At 44.2% G+C, this 25,613-nt stretch overlaps 2 protein-coding genes and 1 long non-coding RNA gene across 7 annotated transcripts in view; 1 reads left to right on the forward strand and 2 right to left on the reverse strand.

Moving 5' to 3' along the window:
* LOC309518541 overlaps positions 1-6,407 on the forward strand; it is a 300,968-nt gene extending 294,561 nt beyond the window's left edge. The window contains exons 2-3 of one of the 2 annotated variants that reach the window (XR_014213470.1): positions 1,410-2,051; positions 3,004-6,407. This is a non-coding gene — a long non-coding RNA (uncharacterized lncRNA). The remainder of the gene's footprint in view (positions 1-1,409; positions 2,052-3,003) is intronic. The other variant, XR_014213471.1, reaches the window with a different exon arrangement.
* SCAMP5 (secretory carrier membrane protein 5) overlaps positions 1-25,613 on the reverse strand; it is a 93,004-nt gene that overhangs the window by 26,426 nt on the left and 40,965 nt on the right. The window lies entirely within an intron of this gene.
* PPCDC (phosphopantothenoylcysteine decarboxylase) overlaps positions 7,964-25,613 on the reverse strand; it is a 165,537-nt gene continuing 147,887 nt past the window's right edge. For all 4 annotated transcript variants that reach the window (XM_082198750.1, XM_082198748.1, XM_082198749.1 and 1 more), the window contains 4 exons: positions 23,789-23,884; positions 21,937-22,065; positions 9,883-10,051; positions 7,964-8,292 (listed from right to left, as the gene is read on the reverse strand). In XM_082198750.1, the coding sequence (XP_082054876.1) occupies positions 8,207-8,292; positions 9,883-10,051; positions 21,937-22,065; positions 23,789-23,884 (480 nt within the window). In that variant the 3' untranslated portion in view covers positions 7,964-8,206. The remainder of the gene's footprint in view (positions 8,293-9,882; positions 10,052-21,936; positions 22,066-23,788; positions 23,885-25,613) is intronic.

The raw sequence follows: 25,613 nt of genomic DNA on the forward strand, positions 1-25,613 counted from the left end.
AATACCAGTCTTTGGGAGGCAACAGTAGGGTAGGGTTATCACCTGCACCAGGGCTTCCTGTGAGAAACTGGGTGCTGCCCTAGATCTGAATGGTTTGTGCTCTTAAATAAAAAGAGAGGGAGGCTGAGGCAGGCAACCACAGCAACGGAAGATTGAGATCAGAGGGTCAACGAGGACAACCCAGCCTTCTCCTTTCTTCCACGTCGCCGGAGTTGTCTGTAATCACAGTCAGTTTCACTTCCTCCCCACGCATTCATTCCGGCTTGTGAAATCTGACAGCTCAACATTTCTGTCTGTTTATTCGGAATTCGGTCCCCCCAAGTTCAGCAGGACTTGCTCCTGAGGAAAGGTGCACAGCGCTGCAAGATCTCGTTTCAGTTCCTCTTCGATCGCCCTTTCCAACCCGCAAGGCCCAAGTGCCTCAAACCACTTCTATTCTTGCGCTTCCTGGCTTTGGCCACAAGACACCACCCCCACGTGCCTGCGTCTTACAACAGCATCTAAGGGTGTTCCTAAGAATTAGGCTGCCAACTGCCAAGCCCTTTATCTGCTCTTCTTGTTTTCTTTATCAGTATTGATTTTGCCGCAAGCTTGGAATCGCGTATTTCGTTGATGAACAACATCTAAAGGAGGAAATATGAACACTCCAGATAGAGTAGATCAAGGTTGCATCCAGTCCACACATCCTGTTCCTCAAGGTAGCCAGCAAAATCCATCCAAGGGAGGAGCCAACCCCCAGCAAGACTTTCCACAGGTATGCTATTTGATGGAAGTTTTCAGTTCTCCACATTTTGCAGCAAATTGCATAATGGTGTTTTTTTAAAAAAAATCCTCATGGAAATTCATCAGTAAATGCCTCCTAACTAACACATTTTTATATGAGGTGTACACATTTGTACACAAAGTGCATGCAATCAAATTTCCCACGTATAATGGATTTTGGTATGCTATTTTCACTAATATCTTCATTTTTTACACACACCCTCCCCAATACAGGCATTGTTTTGCAAATGGTGGCTGGGGGACTGCATCAAAATGATCAGAAATGTGCAAATGTTGGAGGGTAGCTGTGTTTTGATTCACATATTCCATTCAAAAGTGCAAATGTGATGGATTCAGCATTAAATGTAAACTGAACTGAACTCCTCCCCCATCCCTTAGGTATGACACCACTATCAGTATCACTAAAAACGTCAATAAATCTTACAAATTAGAATTTTGGGTTTTTAGTATAAGCATGCACACATGAAAAGGCACCAAGTGCCTGTGAGCTTTGATGGGTAGAGGGACTTATCTATGTGGGAGGAGGGGGCAGGGCTGGCGTATATATTAAAGTGGGGGGGATGTTGAGGGTTCTGGGTTTTTCCCCCATGTATTGCAAAAATAATAACTATTAACTAAATTCCCAGGTGTCAAAAAAGGTTATTTATGTATGCTACTACTGCGGCCCGTGTTGTGTTAGCCCAAAAATGGAAAACGAGCAAGGTCCCAACTAAAGAAGAATGGCAACTTAAGTTGACAGAATATGCACAACTCGCAGATTTAACGCATAGAATAAGAGAACAATAACATATGTTTAAAGAAGACTGGAAAACGTTTATTGAATACATGGAAAATAATTGTGTACAGCTGAAAACGCCAGCAGCATTAAGATAAATTCAACAGTGTAAATAATGGAATAATGGAAAACCGATTGGTATAGTTTTTTTGTAAAATATGCAGGGGTATAAGATAAGCAAAATGAACCATGGAAAGAGAAGAAGGGAAATCATTGATTTCTTAAGGATGTAAAATGAGTATCTTAAATTGTAAAACAGAAAACTTAATAAAAACTATTAATAACTAAGATGCAAAAACCATGCACACACATACCCTGATGTTCATTTGGGTGCATAGCTCCTCTGATGAGCAACAAAATATTTGACCAGCATGACATTCAGCGAAAAGCTCTCCACTACCATTTGTTCCACAGCAACGCAACTCAGGGCAGGGTAAAGAGGGCACCCAGGTACTTTCCTACACAGGTGCTGACCAGACCCAGGCCTCTCCCGGTCTTATTCAACATCTTTATCAACGACTTGGATGATGGACTCAAGAGCATCCTGATCAAATTTGCAGATGACACCAAACTGGGAGGGGTGGCTAACACCCCAGAGGACAGGATCACACTTCAAAATGACCTTGACAGATTAGAGAACTGGGCAAAAACAAACAAGGTGAATTTTAACAGGGAGAAATGTAAAGTATTGCACTTGGGCAAAAAAAATGAGAGGCACAAATACAAGATGGGTGACACCTGGCTTGAGAGCAGTACATGTGAAAAGGATCTAGGAGTCTTGGTTGACCACAAACTTGACATGAGCCAACAGTGTGACACGGCAGCTAAAAAAGCCAATGCAATTCTGGGCTGCATCAATAGGAGTATAGCATCTAGATCAAGGGAAGTAATAGTGCCACTGTATTCTGCTCTGGTCAGACCTCACCTGGAGTACTGTGTCCAGTTCTGGGCACCACAGTTCAAGAAGGACACTGACAAACTGGAACGTGTCCAGAGGAGGGCAACCAAAATGGTCAAAGGCCTGGAAACGATGCCTTATGAGGAACGGCTAAGGGAGCTGGGCATGTTTAGCCTGGAGAAGAGGAGGTTAAGGGGTGATATGATAGCCATGTTCAAATATATAAAAGGATGTCACATAGAGGAGGGAGAAAGGTTGTTTTCTGCTGCTCCAGAGAAGCGGACACGGAGCAATGGATCCAAACTACAAGAAAGAAGATTCCACCTAAACATTAGGAAGAACTTCCTGACAGTAAGAGCTGTTCGACAGTGGAATTTGCTGCCAAGGAGTGTGGTGGAGTCTCCTACTTTGGAGGTCTTTAAGCAGAGGCTTGACAACCATATGTCAGGAGTGCTCTGATGGTGTTTCCTGCTTGGCAGGGGGTTGGACTCAATGGCCCTTGTGGTCTCTTCCAACTCTATGATTCTGTGATTCTATGACTCTTCAGCTTCAGCAAGGTTGCTGCCTTGCATGTATTCAAGACCTGGGTGGACTAGAAGCCTGAGAGCCTCTGGGGTTCGCAGGTTATTATTCTAGGACGATGCTGCTGACTCAGCACTGCGTTCTCACAACATAAAAGACAGACTCCCAAGCTCTGTTCAAAGGCTTAATTTGTCCTTAGCAAAGCAGGACAGGAGGCCTGGCAATGCATTAATTAAAACTCGGCTTTTTTCTATATACATAAAGGTCAACCCCGAGGGGAGATGCGGCCAGCTATTCATTACCACGTACCAAATGTGAAGTCCACATACCCTTGACAGATACATCATCTTCTCCAGTGATGATAGTGCAATAATAATAATAAAATTAATCACTTCCTTAATTATCACAAGCTTCCATAACATATTAACCATCATAATCCTGCCCCGGGCAATCACAGCATAATAAAGACTCTAATATTTATTTAGAACACCAGTCAATTTTTAGTTCCACTCATTTAAATTTATTATTTTTTTCATCCCTTCTTTCAATATAAAATATGGTCAAGGCAGCTTACAAATAAAAGGCAAATAATAAATTTCATTGACTTGATAATATTGTAAGCAGTCCGTTACCACATAACTAACATCTTCCAGCCTCTTCAATCTGATCTCTAATTGTGAAAAGTCCAGTAAATCTCTATATGTTATCCATTGGCGATATTCTCAAGGATTCTGCTTCCGCGGGTGAGCGCCATGTTCTGCTTTCAAGCAGGTTTTTGTATTTATCCCATACTCTAAACAAATTCTTCCTGACTACATGATTCAAGAAGCTCTTATATATTTCAGCTTTACCATACCATAGACATGCATGCCAGCCAAATTTTATATTGTGTCCTTCAAGATCTAAAATGTGTGCATTCTTCAACATTATCCACTCCTTTAACCTTGTTTAAAGTTGACAAGAAAAATGGGTTTGTGATACAAAGTTCACAATTTGAAAGGGACCTTATAGAATCGTCAGGAAAGTTAATTTCCAGGATGTATAAATTATTGTTGGAGTGGGAGACAAAGGACGAGATGGTTAAGTCAGCTTAACTAGGTGAGAGACATAGGACATAATATAGAATTGAGTGCGTGGGAAAGGTTGTGGGAAAAGGAATTAAAATTTACAGTATGTTATACCCTTAGCAGGCAACCAGTCCAACAGACCACTGTACAGTGGTACCTCGGGTTAAGTACTTAATTCGTTCTGGAGGTCCGTTCTTAACCTGAAACTGTTCTTAACCTGAGATACCACTTTAGCCAATGGGGCCTCCCACTGCCACCGTGACGCCGCCACAGGATTTCTGTTCTCATCCTGAAGCAAAGTTCTTAACCCAAGGTACTATTTCTGGGTTAGCGGAGTCTGTAACCTGAAGCGTATATAACCCGAGGTACCACTGTAGACTGTTTGGGTGGCAAAGCCAAAGCAGCCAGTGGAGGCCTGGGAACCTTAAGGACATACCAGGACCTTTCCCTGAATGTTCAGCTTTCATTGAAAATAAAAAAGAAAGCCTCTGCCCCTTTTGTTTATGATGGTGAAAAGTACAATAGGGGAGTATTTCTATCCCATCCTTTGCTAAGAAGCAATTCAATTAAGGAACTCTAAACTACCTGTTCTGTCTGTTCTACAGCGATATCTTGCAACATTTTCGTCTCCGAGTTGCTGGGTTGTCAGCCAAACAGAATGTACCTGGAGTCACACCCACCTGCTTAGTGGGGTTAGCCTGGAACAGGTTTATCAAGACCAAAACACTTCATCTAAATGGGTCTTCAAGTCACATGATGGAGCACAAGAGGTCAACCCACATCATGTGACCCTGTACAAGAACCTCTCTTGGAAAAGGCAGAGAAGAGAGCAACTAGAGCAGTCATAGGCAAACTCGGCCCTCCAGATGTTTTGGGACTACAACTCCCATCATCCCTGACCACTGGTCCTGTTAGCTAGGGATAATGGGAGTTGTAGTCCCAAAACATCTGGAGGGCCGAGTTTGCCTATGCCTGAACTAGAGATTGCAGCCCAATGCACACTTACATGAGAGTAAGCCCCAATGATGCCCAGAGGGGCTTATTTCTGAGCAAACATGTGCAGGATTGCACTTTTGAACGATTCAACTCATACAACAGATACGAGTGGCGGACGCTTCCATGGAAAACTTAGAAGAGCAATCGCATTAAAGATCAATCTCAGAGATTAACTTGGGAGTTTTGCAGATGTGGCAATTTTTTGTGTGCACTGGGCAAAATTTGTTTTTGGGGGTTGCCAGGCCTCCACCATCGGTGGTGAGAGGGCAGACACGACGGGGCACAGAATCCCTCAGTGACGAAACCCGAGTAAAAGTGCACAGCTGCATGCTGTGTCTGCACTGCCATGCAACATGCAAAGCAGAGGAGTCTCCCAGGACTTTTATCTGCTTGGCCTCGCTGGGCATAGTGAGGCAAGCAAGCTTCTGTCAATATTTATAAATGCAGCTGGTCGCCAGTCTGCAAGGCCAGTTTGCAAACATCGATGTTGCGCATGCAAATTGTCAGAAAGCACCGCCTTCCCCTGGCCCTGAGCTTTGGACGGCAGCCATTGCACAATGCCTATAAAAACCCTCTTCGACGGCTCACATTAGATAAACAGGCGGCAGCAGCACTGCTGGAAACACCGTTGGTCCAGCCAATTCTGGCATGGAAAATCCACGGTTGGTTTGGCTTGAAAGCAAAACACGCATGTACATAGGGAGAGAGGACTTGTTTTATACCAGGTGAGACTATTCGTCCATCTACCTTGATAGGCAGAGTCTCCCCAGGAGACAGGACTTTCCCATCACACTTTTTGTCCAAGATCCCTTTCATTGAAGGTGCCAGGAATTAGAAACAGGGACTCTTTGTATGCAAACTACTTACTCTACCCACTGAAATAATAGGAAATGTGTCTGGTCTTTTCTCCCATTTCCTGATCAAAACTGTCTTACTCCCCAAGCTACTAGCACCACTTTGGTGGTTGGGGTAGAATACGGACACAATGCAGGCACTGGGTTGGCGCAATGGAGCTGATAGCAGAGATGGGGGGGGGTTGATCATGAAGAGAAAACTGGTTGACATCCCTTGCCATGCCATCGCTCCAGTCAAAATCAGAGGTTGTCTTCCAGGGGGAGACTCCATCCAACGGTTTTGTCCCCAAAAGCACAAAGAAATATATGGCCTGTACAGTGGTACCTCTGGATGCGAACAGGATCCGTTCTGTAGCCCCGTTCGCATCCTGAAGCGAACATAACACGCGACTGCGCGTGACGTCATTTTGAGCGCCTGCGCATGCGCGAGCGGCGAAACCCGGAAGTAGCGTGCTCCGTTACTTCTGGGTCGCCACAGAGCGCAACCCAAAAATATTCATCCCGAAGCTACTTCAACCCAAGTATAGGCAAAGAAAGTTGTGTCTATGGGTCAGCTTCTCAACTGCTGCAGTGAACTGGGGAATTAATCCAGCAGCAAATTTAGAATACAGTGGTACCTCGGGTTAAGAACTTAATTCGTTCTGGAGGTCTGTTCTTAACCTGGAACTGTTCTTAACCTTAGGTACCACTTTAGCTAATGGGGCCTCCCACTGCTGCCGCACGATTTCTGTTCTCATCCTGAAGCAAAGTTCTTAACCCGAGGTACTATTTCTGGGTTAGTGGAGTGTAACCTGAAGCGTCTGTAACCCGAGGTACCACTGTATACCAGGGCATCTTTTGTTCTCTCCTAGTTAAGGCAAAGCAGCAGCTCTTCCAAGAGCAACTGGGTGGGGTGACAGGGCAATGATGATACTTTTGCCCCCACAAGTTCAGTGTGGATCAGTGAGGGTCCTCAGTCAGGGGTTCAAGCCACCCAGGTCTTGGCTGGTGGAGAGAAAAGGCACTGTATGCTTCAGGGCAAAGAATCCATTCTCCCTGGAATTCCCTGCCATCTTCAGCTATGCCGTCCCTGCAGTCTGAGAACCAAAGATTGAAGGCAAGAAATCAGCCTCCTGTGGGCATTGTTCCATCTAACGCCAATTGGTCATGGCTCTCTCAAGGCCGCCCCTGCCCTGCCAAGCCTCTGAGAAACCAGAGGCTCTTTCTGGGCGCAAAGTTTGTGCTCCGTCTCCGAGAGATGATGACCTATGGTGAATCTCATGCCCTTAACCCCAGTCCTCCATCCCCACGCAGGAAGTAGTGTCCCTGCGACAAGCTGGAAGGCAAGGTGGGAAAACTACAAAGAGCTTTTTATCTGTAGGAAACTGACAAGGATCCAATGTTTCTCTTGTGCGTAGCAGTTCAAAGTTTGCCCTTCATGTACGTTTTGTACCAGGCGCCCGTGTTTGTGTAGAAGCTGCTTTGGTTTTAAATGCACTCTAAGGACACGAGAGCAAACTCTGCTGTGTTTATGTGACAGGCCACTGACCAGGAAGGCCAGTCCACCGACCCCACCTGACACTGGCCCACCGGCAAGGATCAAAGGGATAGAGACGGGCCTGGAATGGATCTCCTCCCACCATCCAATCCCGGACTGCACCACTCCAACTCTTGTGTAACAAAGCTGTTAATCAATTGTGAATGTTTGTTTAGCCCGTTTCTCAGCAAAGAAATTCCCAGGCCATCGCCCACCCCAGCCCCAAATCAAGGTGCCGAAAGCACTACACAGCGGTAGCAAAGCCTGACAAGACCTCTCCTGCAGAGGGTCTGTTTCCTTGTGTCTTTGATGTCAGCATTCCTGAATGTCAGCAAAAGCTAAAGTCATAGGGCCCCTAAGCAGACTTACTGATGGAAGCCTAACCCCAGGAAAGTTGTGAAACAGCTCCCATTCTAATCCTGTGAACTCCCTGGTGCAAAGGCTACACCTAAGAAACCGTTATGAACCTCTACTACAGCTTCTTTCCTGACTTTTTATGAACACCCTCTCTTGTCCGCAAGGTAAATGCCACACCAATAAAACTGCCCGGCATATTGTGAGTTTACAACTCCCTCTTCAAGCTGGAACAAGCATTGGGGTTGCACGAAAGGAATTACAGAGGATTCCCCCCCCCAATCAAAACTCTCAAGTTCAAGTGCAGGAGGTTTCCAACCATGCAGAGACAGAGCTGCCAGTAAGGACTGGATCCAGTTTTTGTGGTCTTCACTCTCCCTCCCTGCTCTTTCAACCTTCATAGTCCCAGAAGGAGAAAGAAATGCTGTCTGTTCCTGGGGATCAGCTGTGTGCCGAGAGGCCCCGCTCTGACAGGATCGCCTTTACTTTCTCCACAATGGTTGGCACTTCTGCCATGGCGCCACGACCTGTAAAGCGAGGACAGAAGCAGGGTGAGGCCAGCTCCTCCACAGGGAGAAATGCTTCTCTCCTCCAGCTCTGATCTCCAAGGCTGAATACACCTTGCTTTTGACCAGGGATGGGCAACCACAGCCCTCGAGATGTTGCTGAACTCCAACTCCCATCAACCCCAGCCAGCATGGCTAATCATCAAGGAGGATGGGAGCCAGGGGCACGAAACAACAACTGAAGGACCACCTTTGAAATTATTAATCAGATAATCAAACTGATGGTGGTGATGATGGTGATGATGAATTGAGCTTATATACCGCCCTATACCTGGAGGTCTCAGGGCGGTTCACAAAAAAGATCGCAACATATACCGTATTTTTCGCTCTATAGGACGCACTTTTCCCCCTCCAAAAATGAAGGGGAAATGTGTGTGCGTCCTATGGAGCGAATGCAGCCTCCTTGGCTTCGCGGCGACGCACCTGTCCTGGAAGCCGGAGGAAGAACAGAAGGGTCTCCTTCTGTTCCTTCTCCAGCTTCGCTGAAGGGTGCTGCGCCCTCTCCCTCTCTGCGCAGCACCTTTCCTGTGAAGGAGGGGCGCTGCACAGAGAGAGAGAAGGCACAGTGCCCCTTCAGCGACGCGTCTGTCCTGGCTTCTGCTTTAGCCCTGCGCAGCCTCTTTGGGCAGGGGGAGCCTTCATCCCGCTGCCCTGAAGAGGCTTGGCGGGGTTACCCCAGAAGCCAGAACAGCCACACGGTATCCCAGAAGCCAGATCCCTCTTGCTGTTCTGGCTTCTGGGGTTCAGAATAATATTTTCTTGTTTTCCGCCTCCCAAAACTAGGTGCGCCCTATGGTCCGGTGCGCCCTATGGTGCGAAAAATACGGTACAATCAGAATAAAAACAACAACCCAATAACACGCCCCCACCAAAAAAACCCCACGCTTTAAAAGGGCATAGGATCAAATCAACCAAAGGCCTGGTTAAAAAGGAAAGGTTTTGCCTGGCACCTAAAGGTATATAATAAAGGCACTAGGCGAACTTCCTTGGGCAGAGCATTCCACAGACGGGGAGCCACTGCAGAGAAGGCCCCGTTCTCATGTTGCCATCCTCTGGACCACTCGAAGAGGCAGCACATGAAAAAGGGCCTCAGAAGATCTCAGGGTCTGTGTCGGTTCATATGGAAAGAGGCAGTCCTTGAGAAATTGCGGTCCTGAGCTGTTTAAGGCTTTATAGAGCAAAACAAGCACTTTGAATTGGACCCGGAAGCTTAATTGGTAGCCAGTGCAGTCGGACCAGGACAGGTTTAATATGCTCCAACCGTCTTGCTCCAGTGACTGACAGTGCGATTTTAGACATATCTTCTTCAAGGGGAATTACTCAGAGGTATATGCATATAAGATTGCACTGTAAATATTGGAAGCTTTCTTCAAAAGAATGTGTGGCAATTTCTGGATGTTCCTGGAGTGACTCAAAGGAACCCAGCAGCATCTTTGAAAAGCAGCATGGGAACCAGCCCACAGAGGCAGGGTTGCGTACCTCCTGCCATGCCCATAATTTCATTTAAAGGGAAGGAAGGACGAAGGGAAAGTGTGCTGGCTATCTACCAACCTTCATCTCCACAGATGAGTTTCTTCACAATGCAAGGAATTTCCACATAGCCAAAGCTCTTGAGCCGATCCACCTGCTGAGCAGTGATGGGGTGCTCCCACATGGCAGTGTTCATGGCAGGGCAGAAAAGCAGCGGCTTGCTCAGATCCCAGGCGCGGATGACGCATGTCTGCAAAGGCAGGCAAAGCATTGGACAGCCTCTCTTGCCACATGGGTAGTGCATCTGCACAAATGCAAGCAAGGAAAGGAATGGCCCACCCCATTCCTTGGCTGACAAACTGGAAACGACCACAGATGAGTCATGCTACTGTTCGCTGGGGCTTCGGGGCCCAAAGACTCCCAAAGCGATGAACACCATATTAATAAATTGGCCCACAATAGCTTAAAACAATTCATAATTGGGGGGGGGGGAGAAACAGCAAAACAAGAATGAAATATGAAAGGTGAGTTGAGTACAGTGGTGCCTCGCAAGACGAAAAGAATCCATTCTGTGATTCTCTTCGTCTAGCGGTTTTTTCGTCTTGCGAAGCAAGCCCATTGAAGGATTAGCGGATTAGCGCTATTAGTGCTATTGGCGGCTTTTAGCGGCTTATCTGCTGATCGGATCAGCTGATAAGCGGCTTAGCGGCTTAGAAAAAGGGGGAGGGGAAAAAACAGCAGGAACTCGCAAGACATTGTCGTCTTGCGAAGCAAGCCCATAGGAAATTCGTTTTGCGAAGCACCTCCAAAACGGAAAACTCTTTCGTCTAGCGAGTTTTCCGTCTTGCGATGCATTCGTCTTGCGGGGCACCACTGTATCTGAATGCAGCCAAGATGGAAGTCACAGAGCTTAGTTGGGACATATCTCACTGAAAAGCTTGGGGAAATAAAGCAAAGTTTTCGACTGGCGTCTAAAAACCAACAAATGTAGGCACCTGGGACATGGCAGTCCCAGAGATTGGGTGTCACCACAGAAAAGGCCCTGTCCTGAATAGCCCCCACCCCAGAGTCGTCTTCATCTTAGTGTGAATCAGAGTAGACCCACTGAAAATAATGGTGCTACATTAGCCATGCCCATTAATTTCAACGTGTCTACCCAGAGGATGACGAATGCTGGATACAAGCAAAGTGCAGGCAGGTACTGATGCAGGTACTGTGCTGGCTGGTACTGATGGGAGTTGAAGACCAAAACATCTAGAGAGCACCTGATTGGGGAAGGCAGGCTTGGGCCTTTTAAGGGTCAAAACAAGAACTTGGAAGTATTGCCTAGAAACATGGTCTTAAACTCACAGGATGGAATTCAACTACACTAGACCTACTGAAATTAATGGCTCTAACTTTGCAACGTTCATTCATTTCAGTGGATCTACTTGGAGTCAAACTTAGCTGAACACTACTCATAATCATCATGTAATCATTAGTACCCGAAAGATCGTCTCACCCCATATATACCCAATTGATCGCTGTTCTCTGTAGCTGAGGGTCTCCTGCAGATTCCATCTAATCAGGAAGCGCTTTCCACACAACTGGGCCTGTACTATGGTGGCCCCTTCCCTTTGGAATAAAAAAGTAAAGGGACCCCTGACCATTAGGTCTAGTCGTGGCCGACTCTGGGGTTGCGGCACTCATCTCACTTTATTGGCCAAGGGAGCCGGCGTACAGCTTCCGGGTCATGTGGCCAGCATGACTAAGCTGCTTCTGGCGAACCAGAGCAGTGCACGGAAACACCATTTACCTTTCCTCCAGAGCAGTACCTATTTATCTACTTGCACTTTGACGTGCTTTTGAACCGCTAGGTTGGCAGGAGCAGGGACTGAGCAACGGGAGCTCACCCCGTCACGGGGATTGAACCGCCAACCTTCTGATCGGCAAGTCCTAGGCTCTGTGGTTTAACCCATAGCGCCACCCGCGTCCCTTTGGAATACCCTCCCCTTAAAAAGGCACCATATCTATTGCCTCTCCAGTGCCTACAGAATACTTTCCTCTTTCAACAAGCCTTTTAAGTTGAGATCTTTCCCAGTCTGCACCTGTATCAGAAATGTTTTTCAATATGTTTTTGCTGTTTTATCTCTTGTTGTTTACCATCCTGAGCACCTCTGGGAAGGGCGGAATATAAATTTAATAAAATATTATTTGCATTAAAGGAAATTAAGTACTGTATTTTTTGCACCTTAACACTCACTTTTTTCCTCCTAGAAAGGAAGGGGAAATGTCTGTGCGTGTTATGGAGGAAATGCCTACGGGTGGCATGCCTACGGATTTTCATATATATATATATATATATATATATATGCAGGTTTTGGTGTCTTCGGGTGTCTTCCCGTGTAAGAGTCGGGGTGTCTGTGCGACGTTTCGACGAGGTCTCACTCGTCATCTTCAGGCTGGTGCTTTCGGCTTCTTGTTACTGGAACAGAGCAGAGTCTGGTGTTTGAGAACTCAAACACCAGACTCTGCTCTGTTCCAGTAACAAGAAGCCGAAAGCACCAGCCTGAAGATGACGAGTGAGACCTCGTCGAAACGTCGCACAGACACCCCGACTCTTACACGGGAAGACACCCGAAGACACCAAAACCTGCATTCCTGTACCCGTGAAAATCTACGAAAGCATATATATATATATATATATATATATATATATATATATATATATGCAGGTTTTGGTGTCTTCGGGTGTCTTCCCGTGTAAGAGTCGGGGTGTCTGTGCGACGTTTCGACAAGGTCTCACTCGTCATCTTCAGGCTGGTGCTTTCGGCTTCTTGTTACTGGAACAGAGCAGAGTCTGGTGTTTGAGTTCCTATAAATACTGTTGAGGGGTGTGGTGTATAGCCTCCAACGTATCCTGTTCCTACGCAACTGCCGAGACAACAACTTAACTCCCACATGCTTCCAACTTAAATTCCACTCTAAAACCCCAGCTACCGAAAGGATCCTGAAACGAACTGAACTATCCCTAATCAGAAACGAAATACATAAGAAAAGATACCTACTAAACCAAACCAACAAAGATCTGCTCACTCTTCACCTCAAACTATGCAACAAAATCCACCCTGCACTCTGGGACAAATGCAAACAACTAGCCGTCTGGAGAGCTGAAACTGAGACCTCACATAAGACAGACAGACACACCAACAAACTCTACAAACTAGAAAAACGCCAGAAGCCCAGCCACCCTCCACAACAACCCATGAAACAAACAGTACATAACATATCAAACAGGATCCTCACCCCAACTGAAACCAAAGTACTCTCCAAAGGTTTCAACTTTGCAGTCGCCCCGAGACGCATCCCCACGGAAAACATCATATGCGGAGTCGAAGCTAGCCTGACCAAAATCGACCCAGATGAAGCCAATAAAATCAGACTTGAAGTCACCAACATCCTCTGCTCCAGCAAACCACCCAGAAGCAATTTACACAAAGAAGAACAGAAAGCACTCACCAACCTGAGGAAAGACAACAACATAATCATTCTCCCAGCAGACAAAGGCAACGCCACTGTTGTGATGAACACATCGGACTACCAAGCAAAACTATCAAATCTACTCCAAGACCCTACCTACCAACCTATAAAAACAGATCCCACCACCTATCTGGAAAAAACCACCAAATCCAAAATAAAAGCCTCTCCTATCAGTGAAGAAATCCAGCTAAGAATCATCCCCAGAGAAAAATCATCCAGATGCCCCAAACTCTACGGTCTCCCCAAGATACACAAAGAAGGAACACCACTCAGACCAATAGTCAGCTCCATAGGCTCACCTCTACAAAATCTCGCTAAATTTCTCGCTAAGCAACTTCAGCCCTATGCAGAATCCATCGCTTCACACGTTACTAACTCCTTCCAGTTCATAGAAACAATAAAGAAACAATACCTACATCCCGATGACCTACTTGTGAGCTTCGATGTTGTATCTCTCTTCACTCAAGTGCCCATTAATGAAGCCTTGACAGCCATTCAAAACAAATACAACCCCCCCAAATACATCCTGGACCTGACCAACCACTGCCTAACCAACACGTACTTCATCCACAATGGACAAAGATACAAACAGATAGAAGGAGCACCCATGGGATCACCCCTCTCACCGGTCATCGCAAATCTGTACATGGAACACTTTGAAACCAATGCTTTAGACAAGTCAGAACACAAACCCAAACTTTGGCTCAGATATGTTGACGACACCTTTGTAATTTGGCCACACGGGAAAGAAAAACTAGATAGCTTCCTCACACATCTCAACAGCCTACACCCCAAAATACAATTCACTATGGAAATAGAAGACAACAACCAACTCCCCTTTCTTGACGTCCTAATCTACAAAAAACCTGATGGCTCCCTAGGACACACTATCTACCGGAAAAAAACACACACCAACCGCTACTTACATGCACAATCACACCACCACCCTGCACAAATAAACTCCGTAGCCAAGACTCTCATCTCCAGAACCAAACGCCTGGCTGACAAAGACCACTTGACAACTGAGTTACAGAATCTCTCAAATGTGTTAATCGCCAATGGATACCAGAAAAACAGGGTTACGAAGCTAATCCAAAAAGAAACACCCCCCAAAAACCAAGACACAGAAGAAAACAATAGCATGGCCCTCCTTCCTTATATCAAGGGCACTACAGACAAAATCAGCAAAATCCTCCATAAACACAATATCAAAACAGCCTTCTGCACCAACCAAAAAATAGCCAATATCCTCAGAAACCCAAAAGACAAAATCCAGCTGGAAAACCAAGGGGTCTATGAAATACCCTGCAAAGTCTGCCCAGCCACGTACATTGGACAAACAAACAGACGAATAAATGCACGTATCGCAGAACACAAGAATGCCGTCAAAAAAGAAGAAAAAACTTCCTCTCTTTTCCAACACATGAAAGAAACAGGACACGAAATTAATTTTGCAGATTCCAAATTGCTCTTTAACATGGAACATCACCACAAGAGAATAATCATGGAAGCCATCGAGATAGAGAAACACCCTCACAACATGAACAAGCGTGACGACACGTCCCGCCTGCCAGACATCTGGAAATTAGCCCTCCCCACAAAAACCGACACCAGAACCAGAGGCACACAGAACGCCGTCACCAATCAACCACACCAGACCCAAACCCAGACCCTCTCCACAGACATATTACAGACTCCATCCAGCAACCAAACTATAGTGGCACCTCCGGATGCTGCACCCCCCTGCAATCCCTACACAGATCTGGCTGGCACAAGGCACAAAACCATAGCTCACCCCTATACACGAAGCCAAGCCAGAGCACAACTAAATGCAGCACAGCCATCTTCTCAGAAAAACTCTTCACAAGCTCAAGAGGTCAAGACACGAGAGCTTTAGCAACTAATCTACACTTATTGACCCACCCAGTGATATTCAGAATATCACTCATGAAATCACCCAAGATATCCCTCTAGTAATTAATGACCTACCCAGTGATATTCAGAATATCACTCATGAAATCACCCAAGATATCCCTCAAGTAATTAAGGAACAAAAGAAGAAAAGGCACACTAATCTAGGAACTTCCTCTCTACCCAGAACGTTGGAGGCTATACACCACACCCCTCAACAGTATTTATAGGAACTCAAACACCAGACTCTGCTCTGTTCCAGTAACAAGAAGCCGAAAGCACCAGCCTGAAGATGACGAGTGAGACCTCGTCGAAACGTCGCACAGACACCCCGACTCTTACACGGGAAGACACCCGAAGACACCAAAACCTGCATTCCTATACCCGTGAAAATCTACGAAAGCAAATATATATATATATATATATATATATATATATATATATATTAGTTTTACAAAAAAATTTAAGACAATACTAACATATAAAAAGACATACAAACATGTATAATTTCATAAACAAATTTTCATGAACTTCGTTTCTCAGACTTCCCCATACCTCCCCTTTCTGCATCCCAATGCCCAAAGTTTTTCAGCAACTTCTAACAATTCTGTCAAAGGTATGTCTTACTAGCATTTCCTTCAATCTAATATTATCTCGCTGTAACCCTTTCATTCTAGAAACCTTGACATTTTAACCTTCATCAAGTTTGTAGTAGTCCTTAAGATAAATTTTGAATTTCTTCCATTCTTCTTCTGCCGTCTCCTTCCCCTGGTCGCGGATTCTGCCGGTCATCTCCGCCAGTGTCATATAGTCCATCACTTTCATCTGCCATTCTTCCAGAGTGGGTAGATCTTGTGTCTTCCAATACTTTGCGATGAGTATTCTTGCTGCTGTCGTAGCATACATAAAGAAATTCCTATCTTTCTTTGACACCAATTGGCCGACAATGCCCAAGAGAAAGGCCTCTGGTTTCTTAGGGAAAGTACATTTAAGTACCTTTTTCATTTCATTATATATCATTTCCCAGAAAGCCTTAATCTTCGGGCACGTCCACCAAAGGTGGTAGAAAGTACCTTCAGTTTCTTTACACTTCCAACACTTATTATCAGGCAAATGATAAATTTTTGCTAGCTTGACTGGGGTCATGTACCACCTGTAGATCATTTTCATAATATTTTCCTTTAAGGCATTACATGCCGTAAACTTTATACCGGTGTTCCACAACCATTCCCAGTCAGCAAACATAATGTTATGACCAATGTCCTGTGCCCACTTAATCATAGCCGATTTAACTGTTTCATCCTGTGTATTCCATTTCAGCAGTAAGTTGTACATTCTTGACAAATTCTTAGTATTGGGTTCTAACAATTCAGTTTCTAATTTTGATTTCTCCACCTGGAAGCCAATTTTCCTATCCTGTTTGTAGTTCTCCATTATTTGATAATAATGGAGCCAATCTCGTACCTTAGGTTTCAGTTTCTCGTAACTCTGTAATTTCAATTTATCTCCATCTTGTTCCAAAATTTCCCAATACTTCGGCCATCCGGCCTCCGTATTGAGTTTCTTCAGTGCCTTAGCCTCCATAGGTGACAACCATCTAGGGGGTTTGTTTTCCAACAAGTCTTTATATCTTATCCAAACATTAAGCAACACTTTTCTGACAATATGATTTTTAAAGGCCTTATGCACTTTAACTTTATCATACCATAGATATGCATGCCAACCAAATGCATTATTGAAACCTTCTAAATCCAAGATATCTGTATTCTCGAGGAGCATCCACTCTTTCAGCCAGCAAAACGCTGCTGCTTCATAGTACAGTTTTAAGTCCGGCAGGGCAAATCCCCCTTTCTTTTGCGTCTGTAAGTATTTTAAATTTTATTCTGGGCTTTTTGCCCTGCCAGACAAATTTTGCGATATCTTTCTGCCACCTCTTGAAACAGTCCATCTTGTCAAGAATCTGCAAAGTTTGAAACAAAAATAGCATTCTAGGCAATACATTCATCTTAATAACTGCAATTCGGCCTAACATTGACAATTTCAAATTTGACCATATTTCTAGGTCTTTTTAAATTTCTGACCAACATTTTTCATAATTGTCTTTATACAGGTTCAAAATTTTAGATGTCAAATGGACCCCTAGATATTTCACCTTCTTAACCACTGTCAAACCTGTCTCTTCTTGAAATTTCTCCTTCTCCATGACTGTTAAATTTTTTTCTAAGACCTTCGTTTTTTGTTTATTCAGTTTGAATCCGGCTACCTGGCCAAATTGTTGAATTATTTCCAACACCCTTTTCGTACTAGTGTTTGGCTCTTGTAAAGTCAATACTAAATCATCTGCAAAAGCCCTTAACTTATAATGCTTGGCTCTGACCTGTATACCTTTAACCTGCTGGTCATATTCAGCAACACCTCCAGAACAGAAATGAAAAGCAATGGGGAGATTGGGCACCCCTGTCGTGTTCCTTTTTCTATCTTAAATTCCTCAGTTATTACATTATTTACAATTAATTTAGCTTTTTGTTCAGAATATATCGCACCCATACCATTCTCAAATCCTTGGCCCACCCCCATCCCATGAAGATTCTTTTTCATAAAACTCCAAGAAATATTGTCAAAGGCTTTCTCCGCGTCCACAAAGATCAGCACTGCTTTGGTGTTTATGCTCACCTCTAGCAATTCCAAAATGTCTATTATATTCCTTACATTGTCTGATAAGTGCCTTTTTGGGAGAAAGCCTGCTTGGTCCTTATGAATCTTCTCCATCAACACTCTTTTCAATCTTTTTGCCAAAATGTCTGCAAAAATTTTGTAATCCACATTAAGTAATGATATTGGGCGGTAGTTCTTAAGTTGAGTCTTTTCAGTCTCTGTCTTTGGTATGAGTGTAATATACGCTTCTTTCCACGACTCTGGTGCCTTTTCCCCCTCTAAAATCTCGTTGCAGACTTCCTTTAGCGGTTGAACCAACCACTCCTTCAAAGCTTTGTAGTATCTGGAAGTCAAACCGTCTGGTCCTGGAGATTTGCCCAGTTGCATGTCCTGAATGGCTCCCTCTATCTCTTGTTCTGTTATTCTCTGGTTTAAATCCACTTTGCTTTGATGAGAGATTTTTTGTAATCCATATTTATTAAGGAATTCATCTATGTCCTCTTCAATTTGTGGTCCTTGAGAGTATAGTTTTTTTAAAATAACTCAAGAAGCAGTTTCTAATCTCGTTATGTTTGGATATGTTCTTTCCATCTACTTCTAGGCTTGTAACTGTATTAAGTTTCTGCCTTTTCTTCAATTGCCAAGCCAGGAGTTTACCACATTTATCTGCCGATTCAAATGTCTTTTGTTTCATTTGCTTTATCTTCCATTCAATCTCTTGATTCATCAATTCCATATATTGTGTTTGATATAACTTGATCTCTCTCAAGATTTCCTGGGACTTTGGTTTTGATCTTAGTTTTTTCTCTCCTTCTTTTATCTTTTCCAAAATCTTTTCCTTCTTCTCATTCTGCTTTCTCTTTTTTAATGAATTTTGTTGAATCAAAAATCCTCGCATCACAGCTTTACTTGCATCCCAGATCACTCTTTTTTCCACATCGGTCTTTAGATTTATTTCAAAGTAGTCCTTTAAAGTTTTTTGGGCCTTCATGTGGATCTCCTTATCTCGAAACAGGGTGTCATTCATCCTCCATCTAAATTGACCAGTTGTTGTAAGTTTCATTTCCATCTTCACGGCATTATGGTCGGAGCAAGTTTTTGGGCAGATTTCTACCTTCTTAATCTTTGGAGCCATCCCACTAGTAATCCAAATTTGATCAATTCTGGTCCAGGTCATCATTGCTTGAGAGAAAAAAGTCCCCTCTCTCTCAAGAGGGTTCCTTGTTCTCCATATATCTATAAGGTCCATATTTTCAGTCATTTCAAAGAAGGTCCTCGGAAGTCTCCCTTCCTTGGAGATTGTCAGTCTTTGTGCCTTGTCCATATTTGTAGAAACCACACCATTCATATCTCCCATAATTATTACATTGTAGTCCAAATAGTCCATCAGAGTTTCATGGAGCTTCTTAAAAAATTCCGCCTTGCCTTCATTTGGTGCATAAACTCCAACTATTAAAAATTTTTCTCCTTGTACTTGTATTTCAACTGCCAGGTATCTTCCTTGATCATCTTTAAACATCATTTTTGGAGCCCATTTCTCTTTTGCATAGATCACAGCTCCTCTTTTCTTGACTTTGTCCGATGAAATAAATTCTTGTCCTAATCTTTTATTTATAAGTAATTTCCTGTGTACCCTGGTTACATGGGTCTCTTGTAAGCAAATCAAGTCCAATTGTTCTCTTTTCAAAATGTGGAACACTTGACGTCTCTTCAAAGGCATATTCATCCCATTGCAATTCCAGCTAAGGAATTGCAGGGCCTTCTTGTTATTTTTCTATTGCTCCTCCAACAGCTCCAAGTTGTTGCTCTTCCTCTGATGGTGGTGGGTTAAGTCCAAACGATAGGTTCAGAATGTCTAGTGCTCTTCTTTGTTCTGCAATTGGGTCCACCGTTCCCTTCTGTAGATCCTCTTGGTTTCTCTCCAAAAACTTCTCTTTATCTTGAATTGTCTTTATTTTTACCTTCTTTCCCTTGTAGTTAAAGGACAGTCCTTGTGGGAACTCCCACCTAAAGGAGATGTTGTTCTTCTTCAGCAGGTGGACCAAATCCTTGTAGAAGGTTCTCACCTCCAAGATATATTTAGGGATATCTTTAAAAATCTGTATAGGTGACTTTTCAATTTCCAAGGCCTTTTGATAATGTAGCTTTAGTATTTTGTCTCTTTCTTCCTTGGATCTAAGGGTAATCAGACAATCCCTCGGAGTCTTTTTGTTCAATCTCCTGCCCAGTCTAAATGCTGTTATTATCTTAAATTCTTCCTCCTCCAAATCTTCCCAAAAATCAGCAAACTCTTGTGTTAGGAACTCCACCAGGCTGTCTCCTTCGCTCTCGGGAATTAATCTCAATTTCAGATTTCTTTCTTTTCTCTGTAATTCCATCAAAGCCAAAGTTGCATCATGTTCATAGACCTTTTTAGCAATCGGTTCTAACTTCTCTTGTGTCTCTCCGGCAATACTTCTAGCTTCCTCTGCGATCTTACGTGTTGCAGAGTTTTCTTCAATCAGCTTGTTTATAGATTCCGTATTGCTCGTCACACTTTTTGTATTCAAGTCCAGTCTTGCTGTTAGTTCTGTTAATTTCTGTGTATTTTCTGTACTCTGCTTTGTCAAAGTTTCCAATGATTTATTTATCTTAAGTAACGCTTGTGTCACTGACTCCATGGAGGCAGCTGTCACTTTTTCTTGTCCTGTTGTTCCTATAGGAGTTAAACCTGTAATTGAGCCTCTTTTCTTTTGTTGCTGTTGTTGCTGTTGTTGCTGCTTAGCTTTGGCTCTGGTGGTTATCTCTTCTGCTGGGCCACTCATGTCCCAAGGACGTTCCCACAAAAACAGTCCCCTAATGGAAAATTCCACTGTCTTCGACTGTTACAACTGTTACTTTAAGCCCTCTAGGGGGAGCAAAACAAAATGTCCAAGTCAGGGAACAAAGAAGTTAAAAACAAGTATATCAGGAGGCTTGGAAAAGTATGCTGCAACACTTTTTCCAGTAAATACTGTTTCAGCACACTCCAATATACTGTAGCAGCAAAGTCTAAAAACTTTGTATCAAGTGAAACTTAAACCATGTAACTTTCCCAAGAGTTTAAAGACAGTTCAGTGTTCTAATGTCTTGTTTGGCAGTCCGTTTCAGGGTATTAAGGCAGCAGAAGATTTTTTTTCCCTCTTAGAAAAATCATGCAGTTCTTAATGTCCCTTTTTCTCCCCTCTGCCCTGCTTGCTAGAGGGGAGATCTAGATCCAATGTCAGGTTTAAATAGTCAAAGGATGTATCATACGGATGCAGCTTTAAATTTCCGTTGCTTTAGCTGTCTTGCAGTCGGGGGAAGGCAGACTTCCTTAATTTTCACCTTCCCCGTTTTCAGCCAAATTTCCAATTTTAAAAGTTCAAATTAGCGTTCAGTCTTACTCACAGGTTTTTCAGTCCCAAATTTACAGGAAGGAATCGGCGCTCTCCGTTCATGGCGACGCGGCTTCACTCTGCGGGCTGGGTAGCGACTCTCAGCACCGCGCTCTCCCGATGCCGTTCCGGAGCCTTTAAAAAGGCTCCTTCTGCAGTAAGGGGGGGCGCTTCTGGTGCCCACCGAGTCTCCTTGTTCACAGGCTTCAGCGCCTGTAATTTTAGGGGTCCCCCGCTTGCCGTAGCGGGTCAGACCCGAACTCGCAGAGCAGTCCTCCTCCGGAGCTCGGAAAGAGGACCGCCATTAACGCTGGCGCCGACCGGAAGTCGGCATGCCTACGGATTTTCCTCCCCTAAAAACTATGTGCGTGTTATGGTCGGGTGCATGTTATAGAGTGAAAAATACGGTAGCTGTATTCCACCAAAAAATGATGAAATGGGCACACAGGCAAAGAACAAGGGCATGGAGGTATGAATATGAAGCAAATTATTTAGTTTCTTTGCAACACATTCTAGGATTTCCAGTTCAATACAAGAAAGTGTAAACCCGAGCCTCAAGCAAATGGACAGATAAACAGAAGCTTGGAAGATACAGGCAGGCATCAGTGATGGGGACATCTGCTTGAAGCATCAGACAAAGCTTGCAGAAACTCACCAGTAAGTTGTCGCAGAGGCCACTGGCCATTTTGGCCAGGGTGTTTGCGTCCAGAGGAGCCACCAGCAAAAGGTCAGCCCAGCGCCTCAGGTCAATATGCAGCACAGGATCCTCACGCTTTTTCCACAGCTGCAGAAAATACCCTCAAATCAGTGAAATCACCTGGTATGTTTAATTACATTATATGCACAACACACTAACAGACACTAAGCCCCACTGCATCTTGCAAGATATCTGAAGGTTATGTGGAATGTTTAGGGTCAAGGGAAATTCTCACCTTAGAAAAATGCAGAACAGAGACAAAAGGACAATCCGAGTGGATTCTCCGTGCCCTTATTACAACAAAAGGACTGATACTGATGAATTGGAAAAATAAAAATGCAGCTCTCTTCTACAGTATGATTGAAGACTTATACAAACTCGCAACATGTGAACAACTTGCATATAAATGCAGACTTGCCATGGACAAATTCAATGATATTTGGAATCCATTCTTACAAATACAGTAATAGGTTAAGATCTGGTGAAGTACAATAACAACTTTGTAAAGTATACAGTTTTGGGGGTTTTCCCCGCCCCCCCTACTTTACTTTCCCTTCTACATGAGTGCTGTTTCTCTTTTTCTTTCTTTTATTTACATCCCACCATGTTTAGTGCACATATAATTAGGTACTTTTTAACTTTCAATCAAGATGAAATTTAAAAAAGAAAAAGAAAAAAGAAAAATGCAGAACAGAGACAAGACACCCCTTCTCTCTCTCCCTCTCTCTCTCTCTCTCTCTCACACACACACACACAGAGAGAGAGAGAGAGAGAGAGAGAGAGAGAGAGAGATATTCCATGGGGGGGGACACCTCCATCACGTAGAACATCCTGTGCTCTGTAAAGTTGACATGGTACAATTAGACCATACTTGTAATTCAAGTAATACCAGATGTGCAATGCAGGACACTCTGCCACCTGCCCCAAAGGAAAGCAAATTCCAAAGGTGAATTCTGCAACCTGAGAAAGTTATTATCCTTTTGCAGAACACTGTCTACATAAATGGGAATTGGGGTGCAAACCAGATCCCCTTTCAGCCAAAGCTCTATCTGGGAGTTCAGATCTGCTGCATGCAAAGAATCGCATGAGGGAGGCAGCACGCTAGCGCCAACCCCTCCATCACTGACCCTGTCGCCCTCCAAGAGTCGGAGGGCTAAATGTAAGGAGACTGCTCTATTGGCAGAGGGTTCTCAAGTGATTTGCAACTCTGAACTTCCAGGGTCCTCAATCATGCAGGAAATCTCCACACACCGAAAGGGTTGCCAGCTGCAAAGGGATGCCCTTTCAATATGGGAAGGTGCTTAAACCTGAGAAAGGGATGCAATCAAGAGCGTAGAGGCAATGGGCTCCTCTCCTCTCTCTCCCTCATCATGCGAGGCTTGAACACCTGAAGACGCAAGCAACACTTTGCTCTTTACAAGAGCAAAGGTGTGCAGGCAGGACACTCACAGCCCTGCAAAGGGTGGCATGAAGTGTGGCAAGGAGCTTCTGAGCAGCCTTTTGGGGGTGGGCAGGAATGAATTGACAGTCTTGTTTTCTCTACTTCCCTCCACACTCTTAAAAAAAAACCAGTATGCTTCATTTTTTAAAAAGGACGCTGACTTGGGAGAGGTGCTGTAGAGAATGTGCTCTGTCCTACACATGCTGACATCTCCAGGTAAGACTGGGAGAGAACCCTGCTTGAAATCTTGCGGAGCTGCTGGCGGTCAGAGTAGGCAATACTAAGTTAAATGGAGACCAGTGGTCTGACTCAGTATAGGACAGCTTTCTATGTTCCTAACTGAAAAGTTAAGTGGCATTGAACACCAACCTGCCATTCATCAGAATCACTGTAGAGGGTCACAGGGACCTCCTGGGGGTTATAGAAGTGCTTTGCATTCTCAGTAGTCACCACCCGCACTTCCACCTGGAAAGAAAAAAGGGGGGGAGCACAGAGGAGGAGGAAAGAAAATAAGCCATTTGAGATAAAGAGTTTAAATCTTTTGAAGCTTAACTTTTATTTGTACACTGAGCTAGTGGAAGAATTGATGCTTTTGTATTATGGTGCTGGAGGAGACTCTTGAGAGTCCCATGGACTGCAAGAAGATCAAACCTCTCCATTCTGAAGGAAATCAGCCCTGAGTGCTCACTGGAAGGACAGATCCTGAAGCTGAGGCTCCAATACTTTGGCCACCTCATGAGAAGAGAAGACTCCCTGGAAAAGATTCTGATGTTGGAAAAGATGGAGGGCACAAGGAGAAGGGGACGACAGAGGACAAGATGGTTGGATAGTCTTCTCAAAGCTACCAGGATGAGTTTGACCAAACTGCGGGAGGCAATGGAAGACAGAAGTGCCTGGCGTGCTCTGGTCCATGGGGTCACGAACAGTTGGCCACGACTAAACAACAACAACAACAACGAGCTAGTGGAGGTGCAGTCAGATAGGGCCACAGAACCAGATTCCAAGCAAAACTCACCTGAAAAGTTAATTCCCATCAGCCTTGCAATTAAGCACTCACCTGACAGGTGACTAGGTAGGTGAAAAGGAACTGGCATTCAGGTGAGGGAGCAGGCTGAAGGAGGAGCGATGGAGCAGCACCTCCCTCTGTGCACAGCAAAGAACTGCAAAGGGCTACTGACGAAGGGATGGCATTCTCCATGCCTCTTCAGACAGTCCCCAGCAGACGAGAACATTTCTCTGCAGGTTAAATTGCTTCTGTGGACTTGGTTCCAAGGCGGATTGAAATCACAGTGGGCCAGGTTTAGAGAACCATTTTCATACCTTCTGGGGGCCACGTGCCAGTAGCGAGGAAGGCCAGAAGTGAAAATAGGCACAGAAACAAGTGTGAGTGTTACCTTTGTGCAACAGATTGGCTTTATCTTTGTACGGTAGGCTAGTCTCAACGTATTCCATCTAACACCCAGACAAGCAAGAAGCGTGAACAGAGTTCGAGGACTCAAGGAGGGTAAAAAGCAAGGCCAGAAAGGAAGGTGGCTGAGGAAAGTGTTTGGTAGGGAGAGTCTTAGAAGCCAAACAGAGATGTCTGGAGGGCAGGATTTGGCCCCTGGGCTGAAGTTCCCCCTGTAGACAAATGGCAAATACGTACAAGCTTGTGACCATGATAGAAACGTAGCACAAAAGAATAATATGTCCATGAAAGATGAAAGAGAAGCATATGAAAGACTACACTGTACTAAAGCATAAGGTGAATATGACTAATATATACAATTATTAATGCATAGAATTGCATAATGCAGAAAGAACAGGGAATTGAGGGACAGGAAGGCACAGTATACTTTCCAAAAACAGCAACAAGTTGAATACTGCCATCCTTCATTGCCACCTCCTATACTGGTACAGAATCTTTCTAAGGCTCCCACGGTTACCTGGGAGTAAGTCCCAATAAGCTGAATGAGACTTATTTCTCTGAGTATGCATGTATAGCATCACACTATAAATTCCTAGTTGTTCTAACAGCCCGCCATTTTAACATAAATATCAAGAGAAATGTATAGCTACCAATCAAGACCTAAAGAAGAAGGAGAAAGATTCATGTGGGTCTCAGGTAAGAATTAGTGAAACATAGAAGTGGTCCGCCGGTGAAAACTAGTAAAAATCTGAAAACAGGTCTCATTCCAAAGAATCAGAAGGAAAT

This window comes from Podarcis vaucheri, assembly GCF_965113315.1.
Source record: "Podarcis vaucheri genome assembly, chromosome: 14".
NCBI lineage: Eukaryota > Metazoa > Chordata > Lepidosauria > Squamata > Lacertidae > Podarcis > Podarcis vaucheri.